The 14,940-nt window shown below is 46.6% G+C and overlaps 1 protein-coding gene across 1 annotated transcript; it reads left to right on the top strand.

Annotated features, from left to right (window-relative positions):
- Positions 1-5,249: 5,249 nt before the first annotated feature.
- BMP10 (bone morphogenetic protein 10) lies at positions 5,250-9,943 on the top strand. The gene is made up of 2 exons (XM_066206414.1): positions 5,250-5,583; positions 9,000-9,943. Exons 1-2 carry the CDS (start codon positions 5,250-5,252, stop codon positions 9,941-9,943), a joined length of 1,278 nt encoding a protein of 425 aa, XP_066062511.1.
- The last annotated feature ends 4,997 nt before the right edge of the window (positions 9,944-14,940 follow it).

Raw genomic sequence — 14,940 nt, 5'->3', positions numbered from 1 at the left:
GCTCCAGGTCAGGAGGAGCTGGTGTCACACAGGTTAAGGAATTCCCTGGGTCAGGAGGAGCTGGTGTCACAAAGGTTAAGGAATTCCCTGGGTCAGGAGGAGCTGGTGTCACACAGGTTAAGGAATTCCCTGGGTCAGGAGGAGCTGGTGTCACACAGGTTAAGGAATTCCCTGGGTCAGGAGGAGCTGGTGTCACAAAGGTTAAGGAATTCCCTGGGTCAGGAGGAGCTGGTGTCACAAAGGTTAAGGAATTCCCTGGGTCAGGAGGAGCTGGTGTCACACAGGTTAAGGAATTCCCTGGGTCAGGAGAAGCTGGTGTCATACAGGTTAAGGAATTCCCTGGGTCAGGAGGAGCTGGTGTCACACAGGTTAAGGAATTCCCTGGGTCAGGAGGAGCTGGTGTCACACAGGTTAAGGAATTCCCTGGGTCAGGAGAAGCTGCTGTCTCTCAGTTTAAGGAATTCCCTGTCCTTGTGGCTGCCCAGCCTTCTCCCTTTCCTTCTTCTCCCTGATTTTTTTCCATGATCACACAGGCTGTAATGCATTGCCATGTTTCTCCCCCCACACCCTTTCAGGAAATACCATCCTTTAATTTTCCAGTGACATCTGAAATGGGAATAGAGCCCCTGGGAAGAGCCCATTTATGGACAGGGAATCCAGAGCAGCCATGAACCAAGGCATACGGGAATAAGGACTTGGGCAGATGCAGGAATGGAAACTAATTTTAGTTATTCCATTGCAAGCTCATCACACTGTCAGTGTCACACTCCTCTTTATCTCCCATCTCACACCCAGCAGTTACCTCATGCCACAGCTATCTCCTGACAGGGACCGTTGTGGGGCATTTTTGCAATAATTCTATCCCTGTATTTTGGAAAATCTCAAATCACATGCAGCTGTTGCTACAACACCTTTGCATCCCTCTCCTGCTTCCCTGCAATGGTGTGACCTAACGGAGGTCCCTGACTAGGGAGCAGCCTTGATCCAAAATTCCTGGGGGAAAAAAATAAAAAAAAGGACCAGAGAAACTTTTTTTCTCACATTTTAAAAGAGGCCTACCATGCAGTAACAATCTAATTTAAAAGTCATAATGAAATTTTTAAGGTATGGATGGCTGAACCAAAACCCACATGAATTTGCAGGTGGGGAAATTAGATGGGACACTGTATAGACTTTTAATCCCCTGAGGAACTATTCATGCCCAGAAAGCCCAGGCCACTCAAGCAAACATTGATCACCTTTTCCTGGGAAAGGTTCTCCCTCCAAGGCCGCTCCCAGCCTCTGGCTGAGGGCAGGTGTTCCTCCATCCCAAAAAAACAGGCTAAGGAAGGCTAAGGATGCTTCAAAAACAGTTCACATTCCTTCTTGCCCAGAGGAGCATCACACCCTCTGGATCTCGTGTATCCTGACCTTGGCACTCAGGACAGCCCTGCCTCACTTCCCAGCCTTCAGCACCGCTCCTGCCCCCACATTCCTGCCCCCACATTCCTGCCCCCACATTCCTGCCCCACATTCCTGCCCCCACATTCCTGCCCCACATTCCTGCTCCCACCCAGCTCTTCTGCTGCCTCTTGGCAGAAGGAGCTCTGGAGGCATCAGCTGAGAGGAAGCTGCGGGATGCCCAAGATTAGAGCCCCGTAATCTTCAGGATGGACCCCCTGGACAAGGGAGGGGTTCCCAGGAGTGGCTGCAGAGCCTCAGCTGTTCCTGCCCTCTCTGCTGAGCACTGAGGGCAGGAAGGGTCTCTCTGCTCTCTGGGCTGAATTTCTCCTCCAGTTCTTCCCCTGGCAGAGGAAGGGAGCCTGTCCAGCCCGTGGTGCCTCTCCACCACGAGCAGATCCAGCAGGAAGGTGAAGAGGGATCACCTGGTGCTCTGGGAGTGCCAGGGGCTGGTCCCCAGCACTGCCAGGGTCAGTGCAGAGCCCTGGGCTCACAACAGCCTCGTGTTCCCACACACAGCTGCCAGTTAACTGGGGGATGAACACCAGCTCCCGCAGAGTGAGGGTCAGGAGACCTTTCTGTGACCTTGCTGTAACCCAGGCTGCCCAATGAATGATGAAATGGGATAATTATTGATACTACAGATTGAATCATGGTTAAACTCTGATGCTTATTAATGTTCCCTCTCCAGCTACCTCAGGTGATCTAGTTAGCATTGATTTTTTTGAAAGCAATTCCTTTCTAAGGATACTTATTTTGTGTGCAAATTGCAGCACATAGGGGGGAAAAAGAGGACAAACCATTTTGGTGACATGAAATAAGGTCCTGCTGTTACACAAATAAATTCAGAAAAAATAATCATCAGTGTGTTAAAATCAGCAGCCTGCAGCCTAAGGAAACAGGAAGCTGGTTTTATATCAGATGTGCTCTCTGGGTATTCCTTGTCTGGCAATTCCCCAGCCGAGTCTACATGGAATAGGTCAGGAAACTCAGCACAAGCTGCATTGGGTACAACCCCTGCACTCTGCCATTGCTCGAGGACTTATCAAACCCAGAGCGGAAATGCAAAAACACTTGGAATGTCTGAGCAGGATTTCTGTTCCTAATGAGCCACTGAGGCAAGATGACACTTGTGGGTGAGGAAATGGATGTCAGATCCCTGTGCTCATGAATCCCTGTGCTCATGAGTGCGTTTTGCCTTGCGCAGTAATACCTGCCGGATGGGAAACGACAGGTTCAGAACAAACGTGTCTGGTCTGAGCAGGGCTCAGGGAGGTCCAAGCCGTGCCCCTGTGCTGCTCCCAGTACACGCAGAGGAGCTGAAATGATGCTGTTCAGTGTTGGTACCCGGAGATCCAGGGCTGCACAGCAGGCTGAGCCTTAGTGCATAGAACTCCTCTGGCTCTGGAACTGCTCATCTGCAACGAGAGTAACGGAGAGAATTTCGCTCAGTGTCTGATCAAGGACCAGTTGCAGACCCCAAGATACTTAAAGTGTTCATAGTGAGAGGGGAAACTCAACTAAAAAACTCGGAGTGACACGAATGCTGATTAAATCCTTTTCAATTCCAAACCTTCAGCCCTGAATCTCGCAGAAAACCCCTGTCCCTTTGAAAGGAGTTCCACAGATCCCAGTGCAGCAAGCAGCAGCTTTTACAATGTGCTTATCTCTTTAGTTGAATAATATCTGTATATACATATATATATATATATATATAGACACACACACACATATATATATATGAAATCAGTGCATTTTTGAAACAAATATTGAAGCATTAAAAAAGGAAACGCTCTAGAGGCATTATCACCCTCATGACAAATGTCCTGCGTCACTGGTTGTAACAAGCAGCCCCGAAGACTTTCCTTTACGGGACTCACTGCTGTGCTGCACCAAAGAGTTAAGGCTAAGCCAGTTCTCAGGGATTTTAATGTTAACCTCGCTTCCTTTGGAAGTAAAGACCTTAATTTGATGATGAATCATCAAGAAAAAGAAGACTGCACTTTTCTCTTAATTAACAGAAGTGACCCAAACTGCTCCAAGATTTCTCCAAGATTTCTGTGCTCAGCTCTGGAAAGCCACAATATCCTCAGATCAGCCTTTGATAAGGTTGTAGAGGATTTATAGATAACCATGAACTCCACAGTGAGGTCTAAATTAATCTTGCTAAGCTCAAATATCTACTTCTAATGTGCTGTAGCAATAACAGGGAGCTTGATAGGACACTTTTCCTCTAGCACCAGGTTTCCCATGTTCAGAAGAAGAAAAGTTGAATAAAATGAGGTTAAAATGCCATGACAGTGTCTGGCTCCATGACAGCCACACTGCACATGATTTTCACAAAAATATTGATATTTAATTAAAAACATAGAGGATTAATTTAAAACAGGCATGACTTGAGCATGGTTCTCATTGTTGTGGCTGTTTGTGATAGATTTGGGCAAATGACAAAGAAAGAAAATTGCAGAGATGGGGCAGCAAATCACTGGATGTGCTTAGACAAAAAGCAGAGTCCAGAAAACTCAGCAGGTCGGTGGTTTAGTCCTTGGGTGAAGTTCTTAGTGCTTCCAAGGAAAAAGCTCTGCAGCACAAGCAGAAATGCCTCTTTATCTTGACAGCTGAACCCCTCGGGGACAGGCGCTGAGCTCTGGCCACGCTGCCAAAACAAGAGCACTTCAGAAAGTCTGTGGAGAACAGGGAGATTTAAGTGGACAATGTTATCTACGAACCAGACCAATTTTTGCCTGCACACTGCTCACATTTTGTTGAAATTTGCACACTAATGCATAAAATTGCCATTAATTTTAGCATGTCTTTGCCAAGTCATTTCTGTATTCTCCACACTGTATCCCTGAGCTGTTTGAATTGATGAGAACCTGAAATCAGAGTCACCTCTTGGCCTTTGTGTGTGTTTTAGTAATTTTTTATTTAGCAGTGCTATAACTAAATGAGGTATAACTGTGATTTGCCAGGTCACATATGAAAGATGGATGAAATAAAGATTTTCTGAATCGTTTGCAAATACTCCAGTTATGGAATCACGCAACACCTCAAGGTGGAAGTGACCCAGGAGGATCACCAAGTCCAACTCCTTGCTCCTTGGAGGATGGGATTCTCATTGCTCACCCTGAGCTCTTCTCCTCTGCATCCAGGGCCTGGTGACTCTGTGCTGTGGTAGCACCAAGAGCTCTTCTCCCAGGCTTTGCACTGCACAAGTACAGAAAAAGGGAATTTTTTCCCAAAGAAATTCCTTTTAAGTTTAACATAAAGACCTGACTCTAAAATAGTTTTGAAAAGGGCGGAGGGAGCTGTTGTTCGCCCCTGGTGTGAAATGAGTGCATTTGGAGAGGGGCTCTATGGAATTCACGCGTTTGCCTGAAATCCGCACAGATGGAAATGGTTCACGTACAGCAGGCAAAGTCAGCTACCGGGAGGGAGAAAGGAAGGGCAGTTCCTGTCTGAGGAGAAACTTGTCCTATCTCTGAGAGTCCCGCACAGAATGTTTACAAAACGCTCATTAAAGGAGAGGGGATGGCGAGATAGCAACAAATCTGGTGAGCAGTTTCCACTGGCCGAGATAAGAGAGGCAAGGCAGCCATAGAGGAGAGCGAGATCCAATTACTGAGACCTGGTTTTGGGGAGGGGGAAGGGGCCGACAGACAGGACGGATCACAAGTTTCAAGACAAGAGTTTCCAAACTTGTCATCCCTCTGTGACACAAGCCTCGCACAACCCAGCGGATAAAACCGCCACCGAGCCCACACGAGAGCCAGAGCTTGTTGAGCGCAGTTGGAGGCTCGGGCAAAGCCATGGATTCTGTTGTCCTCCAGCTCTGGGCTGTCCTCTCCCTCCTGATTCACCTTGCAGCCTGCAGTCCCATCCTGAGCTTGGAGCAGTCTTCCCTCGAGGAAGATGTGCCTCTTTTTGATGAGATCCTCTCTGAGCAAGATGGGGTTGATTTCAACACGCTGCTCCAAAACATGAAAAACGAGTTTTTGAAGACGTTGAACCTCTCTGACATCCCCCTGCACGAGTCGGCCAAGGTGGACCCACCAGAGTACATGCTAGAGCTCTACAACAGGTTTGCCACAGACAGGACATCGATGCCTTCTGCAAACATCATCAGGAGCTTCAAAAATGAAGGTAAGAGCTGCCCGTCTCTGGGAGAAGTGGATAGAAAGAAGCATCTTTAGAGCCAGTGTGAAATGTCCTGACCAAGTACAGAGCGTGAAGCGTGCTGGGGAAAAGGCCTTTTGGTGAGGATGGCCTTGGAAATCAGCAGCTGTGGCAGGGCTGCCCAGACCCCAGCTCTGGTGAGAGAGTCCTTGTCCTTTGCTCTGTAGACTGGAGGGTTTGGGGAGAAGATGTGTCTTTAACATTGGGGCAGCATCAAGTGTCAATTAGGTACACCAATTTCTTTATCCCCATAGTGGCACACATCATGTGTAATCAGCTGATCGATTTTTTTTTAATGGATATCTTAAGTAATATTTGAAATTAAGGCAAGACTCATTTTTCCACACTGTTCAAAGTGTATTTTCAAGTGTAATATTTTAAAATCATGAGCTTAACCAAGTACAGCTGTCTGTTAATGCTTTCTCACTGTTGATCCCCATGGCATTTGTGAAATTTTCTTCCTTTGGCATCGGCACACAGTCCAAAAAAATACACAAAAATAAGTGAAGAGGAATTTTGAATAACCAATAGGTTTTACTTTGGAGTACCAGACTATAGCCTAATAAAAACAAACGAAACCTGAAGAAACCTAATTATCACTGAATCACAGAATATTCTGAGTTGAAAGAGACACACAAGGATCATCAAATCCAGCTCTCAAGTGAATGGCCCACACAGGGATCAAAGAAATAACCTTGGCATTATTAACACTCTGCTCCAACCGACTGAGCAAATGCCCTTGTGCCATTTTCCTCTCTTTTTTCCTCTGTTTTTCCTTCCACATTCCCCTCGGGTCAATAAGGATGACATAATGCTGCAGCACTAACATTCAGTAATTTGCCAATACCTTTTTACGTCAACACGTTTAACGCTAAAAACATTTTTCAGCTAAACAGTTCCAAGTATCCATTCATCCATGTGGCAAATGCAAGTGCTTTGATTCATGTTCAGTTACCCAGGGGGACATGTGGTTGTTCAAGCTGCCATGGGGCCTCTCTCATCCTCTGTTTGTTTAATTAGTGAAGTTAAAGACATTACTGCTTTTTCCTCAACATTTGCAGTTTTAAAATGATGAGCTGTGAGGAGAGGCTGAGTGGAAGTCACTTGAGTTTTGCAGGGCAGTGAGATGTCAGGAGAGAATCCCAAAGCTCTGTTCTGCTCCCATCTCCTGCCAGGCCCAGGCACCCTTTACCAGCAGTGGGCTTCTGGTATGAAGAGACTCTTCACTGTGGTTTAAAGTTTCCTTACATCTCCTTTTCTCCAGTGTGGAGAAATTTATTGGAGGCTTGGTGGCAAATCAGTTGCAGGCAGTGGTGGCTAGTTGCTCACCTTGCCGTGCCTGTCTCTGCCCAGCAGCAGGAGTGAAGGCACATACGGGGGAGGTGGTGTTCTCATTTTGTTCTATTTGAAAAAGAAAGAATGGAACAAAGATTGCCAAGTACAGTGTGGTAAAGAATAAAACACCCTGTGGTTTAGTGATGCAAATCTGAAATCATTCAAAAATTCGGTTTTGCTGCAGTGAAATGGCACAGACTGACCTTTGCCGGGTGGTCTTGGCAACTCTGTGCCATCCTGCTGTGCCTCTTGCAGAAGTTCTGCATCAAATGGGGAAAACTCGCCTTAAATTTCTGCCATTTCAGATTTTCTCTCACCTCTTCCAGTCCAAATCAGCGAGATGCAAAGCAAGACCGCTGATTGGAACACAACTTCACAAATACATGCAGTTTAAGGACTGTGCAATTCATGTTTTTCGTGTGTCCTCAAGGTCTGGATGATTAAGAACCATCCCTTTCATTCTAATGAGCTCTTTTGATAGAGAAATTAATTGCTTGCAATGAGAAGGGCAGGAGAAACAGACCATGGAATTGTTTTGTTCACCTGCCTGCTGAAAATTGGCAGTAATCCCATTACTATCCATTAAATCCTTTATTATGGAAATATTACAGGTGGCATGGCTGAAATTAGCTCTTTGTTTTAACCCATGGACCGTAACAGTTTAGTTGTAAATTGAGCTGCAATCAGTGCTTAATACTTGAAATAAAGTTTTAAGGGATTTTTTCTCTTTTACTATGGACTCCGAATCTCCCTTCCCAACCCTCCCAGGGGTGTACTGGAAACAGCAGGAGGTCTGGCACGCTGTGGACTTTCCAGCTGAAGAACAGTCACATCCTGGCTGTATGAGAGGTGCTCTCAGGGTCTGCTCCTACCCTGGCTCTGCACAGCGGGCCCCACTCCCACCTTTACCAGCTGACAGGGAAATGGAAGGAGCAGAACCCCCATCATTTCTTTTTTTTTTAACTTGTGAAGAGATACAAATGTAAAAATAAATAAATAAATAAATAAATAAAATTAAAAGGAGGTGCCTCATATCCTTCAAACTGGAGTTAAACAGCACAAGTCACATGCTGAAGTTTATGGCTTGCCTAAGTGCACTAGTGGAGCATGGCCAGACCTTGTGGCTTTATCAGAGTAATTTTTCTACAAACACAAAAAAATTGGGGAAGGCAGAGATGAAGGGAGTAATAAGTTAATTACAAACAGTTTGCCTTTGCATTAATTATAGTTACAGCCTCTGTGTCCTGATCTGCCTTCTGGGTTGCAAGGAGGCAGCAAACGCACCCTCGAGAGCAGATCCTGCGCTGTGGGAAGAAATGAATGTTGCTGTGCAGACTCCAGCAGTGCAGCTGGGACGGGCAGCCGAGGTGACACCAGGCATTGTCCTTCTCACCTGTTCGATTACTAAAGGTGCCCACTGAGTGCAGCTGGTTGCTCACCCAAAGCCCACAGGGCCTGTGGCAGGGTTACTGCGGCTGCCAGGTCGCCCAGGTGTCACCACCTGCTCTTCCTGATGTAAAACATCTCCCTAGTGCTTGGCCCTTTCCATGTCTGAGGGGTTTTGAGCAGCAGGGAATTCCTGCTAGCAGAGGAACACTACAGCACACACATTTCTTGTGTTTGCAAATTATGATACGTTGCCCGTTTCATGTTGGCTCCAGTGCCACGTCCTTCTGCCTTCCTGCACCAATGAATGTTTTCCCTTGTTTATTAAAAAGTTGTTGTGCAGCAACCTAGAAGTGACTTTTATGTCAGTATTAGACAACACATTTTTAATATGTAAACCTTCCAGTTGACAAGGAAGTCCCTGGAAAGCCTGGGGACAGGAGGAGGATCACTAAATCCAGGTCTGTAGCATGTCTGGGACCTTGTTGTCCTTATAGATCTCAAATAACCTCAGCCCTTTTTCCAAGTACAGCTGTGGGAAGTGCTGGAAAAACATTTTTATGGAGCTGTCCAGGTGAAACCCATCATGCTGGATGACCCTCAGTTCGTGTGTTTCTGGATGTATAGACTCTTCTAAAACATTTGATTTTTGTCCTTTCCAGACTTGGATTCCCACCCTACTGGTGTTACAGGAACTCGGAAATACCCGCTCCTGTTCAATGTTTCCATCCCTCACCATGAGGAAATCACCATGGCGGAGCTGAGGCTCTACACCCTGGTGGAGCGGGACCAGAGGCTCTACGAAGGGCTTGACCGAAAGGTCACCATTTTCGAAGTGCTGGAGAACATCCACATGGGGACCGGGGAAGACAGGAAGATGGTGGCCCTGGCCTCCAGGCACATCTACGGCACAAGCAGCGAGTGGGAGAGCTTCGAGGTGACTGAGGCCATCCGGCGCTGGCGCAGGGCAGGGCTGACCACGCACCGGCTGGAAGTTCACATCGAGAGCAGGGAAGGGGAGGAGCAGAACGGGGAAGGGAAACTCGATATCGACATCAACTCCGAGGCCAAGCACGTGCCCCTGTTGGTTGTGTACTCTGACGACCAAAGCAACGACAAAAAGGAGGAGAAGGAAGAGCTGAACGAGATGATAGACCACGAACAGCTTCTGGACCTGGAGAACCTAGAGGTCGGCAATTTCCACGACCAGCCCGGGGAGGAGGCGCTGCTTCAGATGCGCTCCAACATCATTTACGACTCCACTGCCCGGATCCGGAGGAATGCCAAAGGCAACTACTGCAAAAAGACTCCGCTCTACATCGACTTCAAGGAGATTGGCTGGGACTCCTGGATCATCGCCCCGGCGGGGTATGAAGCTTACGAGTGCCACGGGGTGTGCGCCTACCCCTTGACAGAGCACGTCACGCCAACCAAACATGCCATAGTCAAGACTTTGGTGCACCTGAAGAACCCCCAGAAAGCCTCCAAGGCCTGCTGCGTGCCCACCAAACTCGACCCCATCTCCATCCTCTACTTGGATGCAGGGGTGGTCACCTACAAGTTCAAGTACGAGGGCATGGTGGTGTCAGAGTGTGGCTGCAGATAGTAGGAGGGAACGCACATGCGGGGAGGGCACAGGGGGAGTATTTAATGATTCAGTCTGTAAATTTGTACATTTGGGATTTGCTATTTAATGAGGTTATTTAATGAGGCCTGTACAGATAATTGTATGTTTCCTGTCACAGGGAATGGGCACATCGTGTAGGGATTGTATATTTTGTTCCATTGCTTCCTTCTCGCTGCTCTTCGCTGTCCAGATCGCGACCGAGTCTCTCCTCCTGTCAGGGCATGGAGCTGATCACTGGATTGTTTGGGAGGGCTCTTGGTGCCAAAAGGGCACATCCAAATTCATGGAAATAAAGGCATATTTTTGTACGTTATCAATGTTGATTGGCATCTCCAGGGCTTTTCAGAGCTGTTGAAGATACATGAGTGATGGGCAATCACTAGATTGTTCAGTGTTCTGTAATATCTTTATAAAGGTCTTTACGTGCTCATTTTTTTCTTAGTTTATCTCTGTAGATCTGACGTCCCGATAATTCTCAAGCTCCTGAATCACTAAGGCACAAACAAGGTTTTTTTTTTTTCCTTTTTTCTTAATACTTTCTTCACTTTTTCCCTGTTTTGTTCAAAGGTAACTAGCAGGGATGATTTGGCATCCGGAGCAGAAGGGCACCATTCCCTTTCCCATCTTTTTTAGGAAAGCAAATGGCCCAGAAGCAGTGCCAGGCATGGGCCAAGGCGAGAAATTCCCCCTGTGCAGGTTTATTGCAAAATCACTCTGAGGCAGCTCTGACTTTGCTGCAGCAGCCGTGGGTTGGCTCTCAAGGGCCGGAGATTTAGGTGGCAGAAGGGAGTGCAATAAATTTCCCGAACCCTTGGAATTGTACCAGCTAAAATTGTCCTTGTAATTTCTACCAGCTGAGAACAAGTCTCTGTTCCCAGTCAGTAAATCCCATGAGATGCAGCTGCCTAATCCAACTCAAATGGCCCAGCAGTGCCAGGCAGAACAGCAGAGCCCTTCATGCCAGTGGGACACGAGCATCTTCCCTTTCTGTAAGTGCTGAATTGTCAATTCACAGGGATATTCCTCCCCCAGACTCTACAGATGGAGTCACATGCCATGTTTCCACCACTCTTCTGCAACAAATCGTGGTGATAAGGAGGTGTCGGAGCTGAGAAACAATAGGCCCGTCACTTTATTTATACTAAGCTGCAAATTTGTCAGATTCTTGGGAAAGTGTAAGTGATGTTGACTCTTTTAGCCTGTACCAGAGCTTACTGTACTGTCCCTGCATCTGTTTTACACTTTTAAGGGAAAGTTATCTTCCCTGGAAGTGATAAGGGTCTTTGAAAGAATCTCTCCAACACTTCATGGGAATGAACACCAAAGACTTTATCACGCACCAACTAAACCCAAATTTCACCCATTTTCACACATACTCTTCTGTGCTTCCCATAATTTATTGACCTATTTATTGACTGCCTGCCTTTGTAATATAATGTAGAATACAGAATGTTTTATTTTTGTGCTTGTGTGTAATCCCACGTGGATAAAACCTTGTACTGATCATCCTTTACATGGAATCTCTCTGTTGAGTTGTGTAGCACAGGGAATGAGGTTGCTGCCTTCTTTTTCCTCCCCTTGTAAATTCCACGTGGCTCAGTTACCCTCTCACTTGCAGAGCTGCTCCCTCACTGCAGTGATTTCAGTGGAGTTCTGGAGTATGGTCTCGTCCAATTTACAGCTCCTCTTGCAGGGGTATCACAGCCTGAAGTGCTCAGCTGTGTAGTTTATTGTAGAGTTATACAGTCTCCAGATAGTGGCCAGCACACTGGGCTGTGATATTGCTTTATTCCTCACCCTGGGAGTGACTGACACCCCTGACAGACCTTTCCCCCAAGCCACTCTGCAATCAGAGCCCGTGGCTCATGGCATGTTGGAGGAATTCGGGAGAGGTGTGACATTTGCTCTGCTGACATCAGCTGCAGCAGCCAACGGTTGAAGTGTGACCACACAGACCCTTTCAAAACTATCCACGATTCTTATGAAGCCATTTGCCAAGACAAGCCATTCACCTTGTTAGGAGTGATAATCCAGCATTAGGGAGATAATCCGACATTTGCTTTTATCATCTCATTTCTGCAGGCAGATCCTGAGGCAGAGATCTGCCCTCCCTGCCTTTCTCCCCGTCCTTCCCTGACAGCACCAATGTCTCTGAACAGGCTGCAGGGAAAGCTGTGCCTTAAAAACAATAAATAACGCACTGCAATCACCCAGAAATATATAAAGTCTCACTGTAAATTCTCAAGAGACCACATTGCAAAGCAGAGCAGTGCCTGCACTCTGTGTCTGTCACTCTCTGTCTCTGTCTGTCAGAGATTTGCTGGAGTGGAGCAGGGTCTGTGGCATGTTCTTGTACAGAGCAAACACAGGCAATGTGTGTTTTATCATTTTATCAGCTGCATGTGTGAACTTCTACAAGATCAGTAAAATTGTCAATAAATACCAATGGTAGTCCTTCAGAATTAGGGGGCAGCCAGTCTGTTGCTGTAACTTTTCTTTATAAAGAAATGAGGACTGTCCTGCTGATTGAAGAGGATTTCAGCCAGAGTTTGTGGTGAAAGGCGTAAAGCTGTGTCTCATTGTGCTATTCTGGGAGAAAACTGAGCATCTCTCGAACCCTTCAGCTGCACCTGAGATCAGAACTCCTGGGAATGCTGTTTCATTTATCAGGGGTGTCTGTCAGGACTCCACAGCTGCTTTATGAGCAAAATCCTCCCTTTGCCCTTACTTTCGACATAACCATGCAAAGGCATTTCTTGCATGTTCATGCAGTTCAATGACAGAGATCAGACCAAAACAAACAAACAAACAAACAAAAAAAAGCAAACACAAACAGGGGGGCAGTTATTTACTAAAGATCTTTCCCCAAGTAGCAAATCAAGGCTGTTTCTGCAAGTTCAGAAGTCCTTGGCTTTAAAGCCCCTGTCCAAATAGACACAACACTCACAAATAACAGGGTGAGGGTGTGACAAGGGCCAGGGCTGCCAAGCTGGGAGTCCTGAAAAAAATGTGCATGTTTTTGTTTTCTTTGTTTCTACACTCCTTCCATCCATCCATCCATCCATCCATCCATCCATCCATCCATCCACATTACTATTGTGACTAAAAGACTTTGACACATTAAATGCTGGTGTGTATTGATTCTCCTTTCATTTCTGATCTATTTTATCTCAACATATTAGCAGATGTTTGACTTAAATCTTCAATTCAATCTTAATTTTAGAAAGGTTTGGGGAAATATGGCTTAATGGCCATCCATCTCTGAATTACTGTTAGCATCTAAAGCAACCCTGTCTCACTGAAATCATCCACATCAGTAGGATTTTTGCTTTCATCTGTTTCTAGCTGAACAGCTGTGGAGCCCCTTTTTTGCTGGATGCTGTATAAAATTCCAGGCAGTGTTTTCAGGCTAAACAGGCAGGAACAGGCAAAAGGGTGGGAGCAAAACAAAAGATCCCAGAGAGGAAGAGCCTAGAGAGCAGACCAGTGAGGGAGCTGAGAGAAGAGCTTTGGTCTTGAATTACTGCTCTGAAATCCACACACACAGAGCCTCCAGAAGAGCACGAACTTCAAGACATCCTCCTCGCTCCTGGGCCTGTGCAAGAATGGTGACAGCTGTGTCTCCTGAGCCAACACTCAGCACCCAGGCCAGATTCCATCAAGCACTTGGAAGGTTGAGGTTCCCCTAAAGGACCCGTATCTCTGAGCTCTCTACAATTCCGTTAATAGATTTCTCCCCAAAGCCTCCCTGAGTTATCCCCTCCCCGGGCTGTGGCCCCAGAGTCCAGGCTCACTCTGCAGTGCCCAGTGGAGCTGATTGAGGATACAGATTCCCAACTTTTTGAGTGCCAAACTTGACAGCTCAGTGTGGTTTTCCTGGCCCTTGCTCTGGGCTCTTTGGGCTAGTCTGAGAGCCTGGTCTCAGGGCACTGTTCAGCCAGGAGAGCAGGGCACTCCTCTCCTTGGCAGTGCCTGTGCTGGCTCATGCCCATCCCATTTGGGGGTGCCCAAATGCCAGCCTTTGGGGGAAAAAATGTGGTCCTCAATATTATGGACACATCTCTTTCCAAGGTCTCTGTGGCCTGACAGGTGAGCAGCACCTCTGGAGCTAAAGACATGAGATGAACCTCCCCAAAACTGAGCTCACTTAGGAAAAATCATCTGAAGCAGCTGCCAGAACCTATTCCAAATTTCTCCTCCCCAAAATTACTGCCCTGCCCTTTTGAGACTGCTCAGAGAGCAAAGCAAACCAGAACCTGCAGCAGTGCAGGATTACCAATGGAACATGTGAGTTTGGACAGTCCCGGGCAGTTTGGTACCTGGGTTACCCACAGCACGATGGGAGAGGTGCAATTTAGGATTTTGTGTGACACATGCTGAACCAAAGCCCTGCAAAATCTACTGGGATTTTAGAGAGGGAAAAAAAAAAAAACAAAAACCAAAACCACGAAACCAAAAACCAAAAAAACCCCAAACCAACCCACAAAAAAACCCCAGGAAGATTTCATGGCACATGAATATCTGCTTCAAACATTTGAAAAACTACAGCCCAGTGTTAATTTAAACTTCCTTATAACCCAGTTCAACATTTGGAGTGCAAACACTGTTAATAGGATGGGAACGGGGGTGGTGGTGGTTTGCTTACTATATTGGGAAACAAAACCAGAACAAAACCAGCTTGAGATAGAGCTTTTGTTTATGTTGCTGACCCATCTGTCTTCATTAATGCACTATTTACAGGAAAAGTTAAAAAATTAGCTTCTGCTCCCTCTTCAAGTGCAGCAGCAACAAATAAAGGCTGAATGGTTCATTTGCCCTCGACTAAAAATGGAAATTCTTATCAGCACCCCTTGGAAAAAGAGGTTTATGATGTGGAGCGTATTATTGTTGGGTATTATTGCTGGGCCCAGGCCTTTGGCCACAGCTGGGTGTTTCCAGCCCAGGCGATGTCAGGGGTGCAGGGCAGCCGGGGAGGT

This window comes from Chamaea fasciata, unplaced genomic scaffold, assembly GCF_029207755.1.
Source record: "Chamaea fasciata isolate MVZ Bird 193981 ecotype frontalis unplaced genomic scaffold, bChaFas1.0.hap1 SCAF_30, whole genome shotgun sequence".
NCBI classification, from domain to species: Eukaryota; Metazoa; Chordata; class Aves; order Passeriformes; family Sylviidae; genus Chamaea; species Chamaea fasciata.
Note: the sequence above shows the minus strand (reverse complement) of the source record. Positions and strands in the feature narration are given on the sequence as shown.